This window comes from Bos indicus, chromosome 13, assembly GCF_029378745.1.
Source record: "Bos indicus isolate NIAB-ARS_2022 breed Sahiwal x Tharparkar chromosome 13, NIAB-ARS_B.indTharparkar_mat_pri_1.0, whole genome shotgun sequence".
Taxonomy (NCBI): domain Eukaryota; kingdom Metazoa; phylum Chordata; class Mammalia; order Artiodactyla; family Bovidae; genus Bos; species Bos indicus.
The window spans coordinates 62,934,711-62,944,757 of NC_091772.1; the positions used below are offsets into that span (position 1 = coordinate 62,934,711).

The 10,047-nt window shown below is 49.3% G+C and overlaps 1 protein-coding gene across 1 annotated transcript in view; it reads right to left on the reverse strand.

Annotated features, from left to right (window-relative positions):
- Positions 1-9,528, reverse strand: part of SNTA1 (syntrophin alpha 1) — a 26,344-nt gene extending 16,816 nt beyond the window's left edge. Inside the window, exons 1-2 of the mRNA XM_019972270.2 lie at positions 9,102-9,528; positions 5,934-6,119 (exon numbers count right to left, since the gene is read on the reverse strand). Coding sequence (XP_019827829.2) covers positions 5,934-6,119; positions 9,102-9,411 — 496 coding nt within the window. The 5' untranslated portion in view covers positions 9,412-9,528. The remainder of the gene's footprint in view (positions 1-5,933; positions 6,120-9,101) is intronic.
- Positions 9,529-10,047: the final 519 nt, after the last annotated feature.

The window sequence follows — 10,047 nt, forward strand, 5'->3', positions numbered from 1 at the left end:
CGATGATGACAAAGGTTGACATTGATCAAATGCTTACCATGTGGAAGATACCGTGCCATAAACTTCAAATGCACTGTCTCATCCTTATAAATAGCAAACAAAATAAACATAAATGAGTGCCTACTTATGCACACTGGCCTCAGCACATAACATGCCTTATTTCTTAATCTTGCAAACTACCATGAGAAGTGGGTATTATCCAAGGCAGGGTCAACAGCGGTCTCTGCAGTCAGAGAAACCTAGGTTTGAATTCTTTTTTGTTGTTGTACCGCAGAGCATGCAGGATCTTAGTTCCCTGATCAGGGATTGAACCCCTGCCCCTTGCAATGAAAGCACAGAGTCTTAACTATCAGAATGCCAGGGAAGTCCTTAGGTCTGAATTCTGAGTCTGCCAATTTATTAGTTGTATGACTTAAAGGAAGTTACTTATTTTTAACAAATTTGGTGACTTTGTCTGTAAAATGGGGATTATAGCAATTCCTACTATTCTTTGTATTTTTATGTACGTACTATTCTCTGCCTGTATCTTTTTAAAAGCCTGATCTTTATGTGAGGTGAAGCTTCTCTTCTTTGTACAAAGTACTAAAATTGACTTTATCCATTTTTGTCCTTTAGCATTATTTTTTAATGCATCAAAGGTTCCCTGTTGCCAGCCTTGCTGGGGGGCTGTGGAGGGAATGGAGGCATTTGACCATCTCTCCCTTTTCCCCCAGGCACAGTCTCCAAGGGCCTGGTTCCAGATCCGTGCACACAATGGGCCTCTCTAAGAAGCAGACAGATGAGTAACTGGCTGCCAGCTTGGGCCCAGACTGTGGTCACAAACACATCCCTGTAACTGAGAATAGGCTCAAGACACTTGTGCAAAATCCTGACCTCACAGAAGAAAAGGTCCAGAAGGCAGGCTGGGATTGCTGAGTCCCTTAGGCTGGGGGTATAGGGTTCTGGCTGGCAACAACAATTTGCCAGTAACAGTTTTCTTTCTAGGATGTTGTCAGACAGCTCTGTACTCACCAAGCCCCAGACCTCAGGAAAGATGCCCTACTACCCTGCCAAGTTCACATCCAAAGGATAGGCCATGGCTCCTTGGAAAGTGAAAGTGAAAGTTGCTCAGACGTGTCCAACTCTTTGCGACCCCATGGACTATACAGTCCATGGAATTCTCCAGGCCAGAATTCTGGAGTGGGTAGCCTATCCCTTCTCCAGGGGATCTTCCCAACCCAGGAATTGAACCTGGGTCCCCTGCATTGCAGGCGGATTCTTTACCAACTGAGCTATCAGGGAAGCCCTTGGCTCCTTGGAGGTGGCCTTAAGGAGTGGGATGAGGGCGGGGAAATTCTGAACAATGTGATCACTGATTGGGTGCTGGGGAGGAACCTAGGCCCAGAGAGGCTTCTAGGAGCTCTGGTTCCAGACTGGGGCAGCTGCCTGTTCTCCACAAACTCCCCCAAGTCTCAAGGACCAGCCACAACCCAGCATCTTAGCTTCCTCACATCTTCCAGGCTCTTCAGATCACCCATGCAATTCAAAGATTCTTGACCCCAGTTCTCAGCCCCAGCCCTTTGCTGCCTTGGGTGGAATTATCTCCTTCTATAAGCCTACTGGAGAGCAGCTGAGACAGACTTCAACTAAGAAAAAGCTGGAAAAAAAAAAACTAACAAGAAGGCCACAACATCAAGTGCATGTGTGCATGCTCAGTCATGTCCATCTCCTTGCGACCCTGTGGACTGCAGCCTGCCAGGCTCCTGTGTCCATGGGATTCTCCAGGCAAGAATACTGGAGTGGGTTGCCATGCCCTCATCCAGGGGATCTTCCCGACCCAAGGATCAAAGCCTCAGCCTCCTAAGGCTTCTGCATTCACAGGAGGTTTCTTTAATGCTGAGCCAGTTGGGAAGCCCCACAACCTCGAGACTCTTCTTTTATCCAAGCCTGCTTAGGTCAAACCATCATGATCTCCCTTCTGCTCACGGCCCCAGCCTCCTTGCTGCCATTCTTTTCTCTTTTAATATTTATTTATTTATGTGGCTGCCTCGGATCTTAGTTGGGGCCCACTGAATCTTCACCGCATCATGAGGGATCTTTCATTCGGTGCACGGACTCTTGTTGCAGCACGCAGGCTCAGTAGGTGCCGCGCACAGGTTTAGTTGCTCTGGGTATGTGGGATCTGAATTCCCCGACCAGGGATTGAACCCACATCCCCTGCACTGGAAGGTGGATTTTTAACCACTGGACTGCCAGGGAAGTCCCTCCTTTCTGCCATTCTGCACCTATTGTTGCCTCCTTCCAAACCGGGTTGATGCTGTAAAGCCCAAAGCTGACCATGTGAGCCCCTGCTGAAAAACCCTTGAAATAGCTCTCTGTTTCCCTCCAAATTCCTTTATTCTAGCACTCAAGGCCCTGCAGGATCTGTCAATCTGAATAGCCTCCTCTTTCTCCACCCACTTCCTCACACCTAAGCTCAGATAAAGCTGAATTACTTCCCAGGCAGTTCCCCAGGTAAGTCAAGTCATTTCACCCTTCCCTTTTGCTCAGACAACTTCCATTCCTGGAATGCCCTTTCTCTATCCCATTCACATCTCTGCTTATTGTTCATAAGGTGCCAGCATCCCTCCTCCAGGAAGTCGTTCCTGACCATTTAGAGAGAGGAGACCACTGCTTCCTCCCACCTCTAGGCAGACTCCATCTCAGCACCCATGACAAGATGGTGATCTGGTAGGTTTGCTTAGCTATCTGCTCCATGAGACAGAATCCCCTTGAAACCACTGAGTAAAGCAGTATAAAGGGAGGAGGAGAGAAAGAGAAATCAGGAGAGCGCTTTCATCCAAAAGGGAGGAAAAAATACGCGAAGATTATAAACAACTTTATGCCAAGAAATTTGGCAGCTTAAATGAAATGGACAAATTCCTTGTAAGACATAAACTACCAAAACACATTCAAGGAAAACATAGATCATCTAAATTGTCTTATTAAAGACATCATGACTTCCCTGGCGATCCAGTGGTTAGGACTCTGCACTTCCACTGCAGGGGGTCTGGGTTTGATCCTTGGCGGAGGAGCCTGGTGGGCTGCTGTCTATGGGGTCGCACAGAGTCGGATACGACTGAGTGACTTCACTTTCACTTTTCACTCTCATGCATTGGAGAAGGAAATGGCGACCCACTCCAGTGTTCTTGCCTGGAGAATCCCAGGGACAGGGGAACCTGGTGGGCTGCCGTCTATGGGGTCGCACAGAGTCGGACCCGACTGAGGCGACTTAGCAGCAGCAGCAGGGAACTAAGATCTTATATGTTGCAAAGTGTGGGGGGAAAAAAAAAAACTTTTCTATAAGGGTAACTTCCCTGGAGACTGCTGCTGCTGCTAAGTCCCTTCAGTCGTGTCTGACTCTTCGCAGCCCCATGGACTGCAGCCTACCAGGCTCCTCCGTCCATGGGATTTTCCAGGCAAGAGTACTGGAGTGGGATGCCATCGCCTTCTCCGCTGGAGACTGCTACCAAACATTTAAGCAGGAAATAATACCAATTCTATGTAAATGTAATGGGACAGGAGAGGAGTTACTAACAGAAAAAAGTGAAAATATTAGTCTGACTCTTTGCAACCCCATGGACTGTAGCCTGCCAGGCTCCTCTGTCCGTGGAATTCTCCAGGCAAGAAAACAGGAGTGGGTAGCCATCCCCTTCTCCAGCCTACTATGTGCCAAATCCTATGCTGGCAAGAGACAGGCCAGGCTCCACCCAACAGCCTGCAGCAGGGCTTGCCAAGGAAAGATCTTGCCCAGAGAAAAGTTTTAGAGAACACAAGTTCCAGAGACCCTCAGTCCTGGGACAGTATGTATACTATATCTCTTCCCTTCTCTATCTGCACTAAACATTGCAAATCAATTCTAGCTCCTTTCTGCTGAGTTCAGATAAGACCTCTCAGTGTTTCCAAATATGGAACTCCCAGGAGCCACCAAGGAAACTGACACTCAGAATGAAAGCTGTTGGGTATCTCTGATCTAGCTCAACCCCAGCAGATATGAGATCTGAGGCCCAGAGAAGATGAGGGTCTTGCCCAAGGCCAGATTAATTACAGAGCAGACAGGATTGTAGATGCTGATTTTTAAATGGCTTGTGTGGAATCAGTTCCGTCGTTCAGTCGTGTCCAACCCTTTGTGACCCCATGGACTGCAGCACACCAGGCTTCCCTGTCCATCACCAACTCCTGGAGCTTGCTCAAATTCATGTCCATCAAGTCGGTGGTGCCATCCAACCATCTCATCCTCTGTCATTCCATTTTTAGACAGTGTTCATGTTTTGTACCCCCATTCAATAGAGGGCTCTTTTAGGCAGGCCCTGGGTCCAGTTTACCTTCTACCCCAATGCTCTGCACATCGGGTACATAGTAGGTCTCTGGAAAGGCATCTTGGCTTTAATGAGGAAGGAATGGAATGAATGAGGTGTCAGAGGCTTGGGTATTAGCCCCAATACCAGGAAATGCTTCAAATGTCTAACACTCAGAGACACTACCTTCTCAGAATGATCCACACTAAGAACCCAGAAAGAGACATTCTCTACCTAAAGATGAGGAGGGGAGGGGGACCTCGGTGTAGATTAGAGACGTATCTACAGTAGAAATTTTACCATCTATGAACTAAATTTTCAAACAGCAGAGACTAAAAGAGCTTTTCAAGTCAACCGAAATATGACATTTTGATGAATTTCAACTATTTCAAACTGCATTACTGGCTATAAATATCAAAGTGATGAGGCATGTGGAAAGAAAGTCTCCTATATCCATCTCCTTTATGTGTGATCTCGTTATTTAACTTTGCTGTTAAAATATGATTGATATCCTTAAGCTTTCAGGGATCAATCCCGCAGAGGCAGCTTTAAGTGTATATTTAAAAATGCAACAGCAGCATTTGAATAGACACACAGTACATTTAAATAAATAATAAAATGTAAAAATAAAATAAAACGAAATGAGAGAGAATCGAGGTCAGGGCCATAAGAATGCCAAAGATCACCCAGGCATCCAGAGCCTGTTGGTTTCTGTGGCCTCTTGGAGACATCTTTGGCAACCTATCAGGACCTGGGCCTGGGCCTCAGTGCAGCAGCTTCGTTGGCCATGGCATTCTCCATCAGCCCCTGCCACCTCCCTGTGCCTGTTCTGGGCCAGGAGCCAAAGACACATTCCTCGGGCCCCCATGGTTTCCGGAACTGACAGAGTAGAATTTGATGAATGGGCTGAGCAAAGCAGAAACCTCCTGACAGAGATGGCAAAAGGCAGAAGCGGGACCACCCCAGCAAGAGACTATAACAAGTGATGGGAAACCGAGGCCGGGAGAAAGCAAAGGTCTCATCTAAGACGACACAGTGAGGGGAGAGTGGCAGGGAGCCACCAAGTTTCCCTCCCCTCCAAAACACATTCCTCTTGGATCCTAGCTAGAAGTAGCCAATGTCCTGCTACATAAAGGCCAAGTACCCTCCCAAGGCAGGATGGGTCGCAGGGTTCTAGGGCCCCTGGGTGATAGGAGGATTCAGAGTTGAGAGCTCCCCTGGTTTCTCAGGCAAGATTCTAAGTCTCTCCTTCCCTAGTCCCCACCCGATTCTTCCCCTGTGTCACTCACCAAGTGGCAGTTCCTACCATGGATCTTTCATCCTAGTCCCACAACCCAGCAAGGCTGAAGTTATATCCCTGCCCTACAGATGAGAAAACTATGGCTCAGGGAAATGAAGTGACTCATCCAAGGTCAAACAGCTAGGGAGTGGGAGAGAGGAAATGAAGTCCAGATCTGCCTGGCTCTGAAGCAGCTCTATCCCCACCACACCAATATCTCAAGGCAGGTCTCCAAGTTCTGTTTCTGTTTTCAACCCTGCCCACCTCCCAGACCCCACTGGTTGAGGCCTGGGGGGATGTAGGGAAGAACTGAACACCCCTGGGTCCCCAGTGCTTACCCTCCAGCACCACCTCTTTGCCTGTCTTCTTCAGGACTTGCACCGCCTCGTCATGGGTGGCAGAGGAAAGGTCCTCCCCATTTACGGACAGGATGGCATCCCCCACGAAGAGGGCCTCCGTCTGGTCAGCTGCCAGGCCCTTGAAGATCTTGGAGATGAGAATAGGCATCTTGTTCTCTCGGCCCCCTGGACAAGCACAGAAAGAGGAAGAAATTGAGGCAGACACTCCAACACTTGTGAGTCACGACAAGGCAAAATTATTTCTGAAGGTCTCCCACTGTGTCCAGCCCAGTACTGGGAAAGCGGCAGTGTGGGGCAAAGAGAATCTCAGAAAACAGCCTTAGAAGTTTGGGGCACTAATGATACCTAAAAGACATTTTCTAAATTTATAGTGTTATAATGGATCTTTTGGGTAAGTGCTTTGGGTGGTCACCAGTGTTTGAAGAACTTACAAGATGCTTCAATAACTTCTTCTTATTTTTTATTTTAAGTGAGTTTCCCATAATGGGGAAACTCACTGATAACCTCTAATCGAGAATAAAAATAGAAGTCAGTTACTGCTATGGCCACAAAGCTGAAAGCTTCACAACCTAGGTCTCAGCATGGAAACCAGGGCTTTAAAGTCTAGAGATTTCAAAAGCCTATCTGAATTGCATCTCTGATGCAAAAAGACAAAAAAATCAAATAGTAATACATTTTACCATGTTGCTTTATTTATAAGCTCTTGAATGTCCTTTTAAAATAATAAACAGTGATAACAGTTCACATTAGTTCCACATACCAAGTGCCAAGCACCATGTTAAATGCTTTCAATCTTGTCTCATTGCATCTTCACAACACCCAATCACACAGGCATGCTCAGATTCCTATTGGGAAGGTTGAAGTGTGGAGAGAAACCCCTTGTCCAAGGTCACCCAGCTAATTAGTGGCAAAGACAATATCTGAACCTAGATCTCCAGGCTCCAGAATCAACACTCTTAACCCTCTGGTAGGCTGCAAGTCAGGCCTTCAGATACCACACTATTGCTCCATCCTCAAAGATGAGGAACAAGTGGCCCAGGGAGAGGCGGTCATAATTTCAAGGTCACTCAACAGACTGGTGGCAGAAGTAGGACTGGAATGCCTCTCTGGACCCCCACATAGGCCCAGCAGTTTGCTCACTGCAGTGCGCAGAGCTTGAAGCCTAGGAAAGGAAGGAGTTTCTATTTAAATTGAGTTGGCCAAAATGTTCATTCGAGTTTTTCTATAAGATGATATGGAAAAGCCCGAATGAACTTTTTGGCCAACCCAGTATCTATCTGCCCTCTTCCACCTGAAACTAAGGACTTCAAGTCAGTTTGAATCCATGGCCATTCCTCGATGCCTCGGGCTGGGCTGGACCCTAAAGGAGAGGTCAACACACCAACAGGAGTCCAGTCTCCATCCATAAAGAATTGAATGGAGCTGGTATTCCCTGACACCTCCTAAAAGTCCCTTTACCCCCACCTGGGAGTATGAAGCTAGGGAGTAACTTTATGTGACCTTGAAGAGTCCTCTTCCTCTCCAAGACTCAGTCTATCTACAAAATGGAACGCTATATGAACATTAAGTTCCTTCCTGCTTTAACACAGAGTGTACAATTTCTGCATTGATCTGTTGTCCTATCCCACGCTGGTGTTTGAGGGCAAAACAGGTGTCCACTCCCTGGCTTTCTCATTACCCCGCTTTTAGATCCCTTTGGTTGGTTGCATGGAAGTTTGCCCTTTCCTGGGGAAAAATCAACTTCTCTGAACACTCTTTAGTGACTTGATAATTGAGGTTCAAATCCCAGCTCTGTCACTCACTGACTGTGTGATCCTAGGAAAATCATTTTCCTTTTCCTTTTCATTTTTTTTCCAGTTTTTTACTTTTCCTTTTCAGTTTTTTTTTTTGTTTGTTTCCTTTTCATTTTACTTTTACTTTTCAGTTTCCTCACCTGCTAAATGAAGATTATACTTCCTATCTTTTAGTACTTGTTGCCAGGATGAAGTGGATCCTGAGCCTAGAGTACTGGGCATAGCACTCAGCACACGGTGGTAACCAAGTCACCACCATCCCCACCCCCTCAGGAAGGAATGGTGAACGCAGCGGCTGGGGTGTGCAGACTTTTCAGCACCAGGTTAGTTACTCTGGGAGTCTTTCCTGACCTTCATTTTTCCTCTCATCTAACAGCAATAACTATCTAGGCACCTATTATGTGTTGGCAGAGTGAGTATTTTGGACACCTATTTTCATAGAAACATCCCAATTCTATCACTACTCTCATTATATAGTTGAGGAAACTCAGGGCCAGAGATGGGAAAGGGCTTCCCAGGTGGCACTAGCAGTAAAGGACCCGCTTGCCAATGCAGCAGACATGAGAGACGTGGGTTTTATCCCTGGTTTGGAAGATCCCCTGCAGGAGGAAATGGCAACCCAGTATCCTAGCCTGGAGAATCCCATGGACAGAGGAGCCTACCAAGCTACAGTCCATGGGATCTTACCACACAAGTTCACACAGGTGATTCTGGACTTCAGTCTGGGTTGCACCTTAAAGAAAGCTGTCAGTGCTGGGGCTGAAAGCCCATCTCAGTGCTGTGATGGTGGACACTTAGGACTGTTCACCCACACGTACAGGTTTCCTAGGTGCTCAGATTCCCAGGTCCTTTCCGGCCCCCTGTCTGTGAGCCCAGCCCAGTTGGCACCTCCACCTAGTCGCCATCCCAGCCATGCTTCCCACTCCAGACCTTACCCCTCCTTCCCTTCTACTTTGACCGTATCTTGAAGACTTCCTCTTCCTTTCCCTAGTAGCACCCCAGGCCTCAGTCTCCCTTCTCTATCCTTTGCTCTCCTGGGGTCCCTCTTGTCCTTGATACCCATGCAACTCCTGAGAGGCAGTCTCAGACCTCTTTGCCTCGGCACACAACTCCCCACCCACTTGTCCTTGGCGTGCCCCCAAAGCCGTCCACACCTGTGCCTTCTGACTGAGACCTCAAAGCCCTCTCCGACCTTGGTGCTCTGGTGCCCTCGGTTCTGTCCTCCCAGACGCCGTTACCCCGGACAGAAATCCACCAACTCCACGTCCTCAATACGCTGCCAGCCCCCGCGATCCTTGCGCCTTAGCGGTCCCACAGACACCAAGATCCGTGCCCTCGGTGCCCCCGCGCCCACCTTTGATGCTGATACCCAGCCCGCCGGCGTCGGCCTTGCGCACCGTCACGCGGCGCGGCTGGAGCAGCAGCGCCTCCGGCAGCGGCGGGGACGCGGCGCCAGGTTCGGCGGCGCCGTTGAGCTGCGCGGGCTCCGGCTCCCGCTGGGCACCGGGCTCCGGTCCGGGCTCGCCGTCGGCGGGGCTCACGGTTAGCGCGTCCTCTTCTAGGCTGAGCACCACCCGCTGCCACCGCTCGCCGCCAGCCCCCGAGCCTGCCCCGGCGCGCAGTTCCAGCAGCCCGGTGCGCGGGGCGCGTCTGCCTGACGCCATCTTCGCCTCCGAGCCCCCGGGCCGCCGCGCTCGCCCTGCCCGCGCAGTGCCCGGCCCGCTCCGGCCCAGCGCCCAGAGCTGAGGGCAGCGGGGGCCCAGCTGGGCCAGCCGCCACCCTACCCCAGGCCGCGGGGGTGGAGCCTCGGTGGGCGGGGCTGTATGTGGGTGCGGTTAACAGCGAAGGGCGTGGTCACCGGCAAGCTAGAAGGGGCTGTGGCGGGTTCCAAGAGCCAGAGGATATTCTGTGAGACTGCATGACTTTGCCCACAAAGGTCCATATAGTCAAAGCTATGGTTTTTCCAGTAATCACGTACAGATGTGAGAGTTGGACCATAAAGAAGGCTGAGCGCCGAAGAATTGATGCTTTCGAACTGTGATTCTGGAGAAGACTCTTGACAGTCCCTTGGATAGCAAGGAGATCAAACCAGTCAGTCCTAAAGGAAATCAACCCTGAATATTCATTGGAAGGACTGATACTGAAGCTGGAGCTCCAATACTTTGGCCACCCAATGCGAAGACCCGGCTCATTAGAAAAGACACTGATGCTGGGAAAGATTGAGGGCGGGATGAGAGGGGACGACAGATGATGACATGCTTGGATGGCATCACCGATTCGATGGACATGAGTCTGAGCAA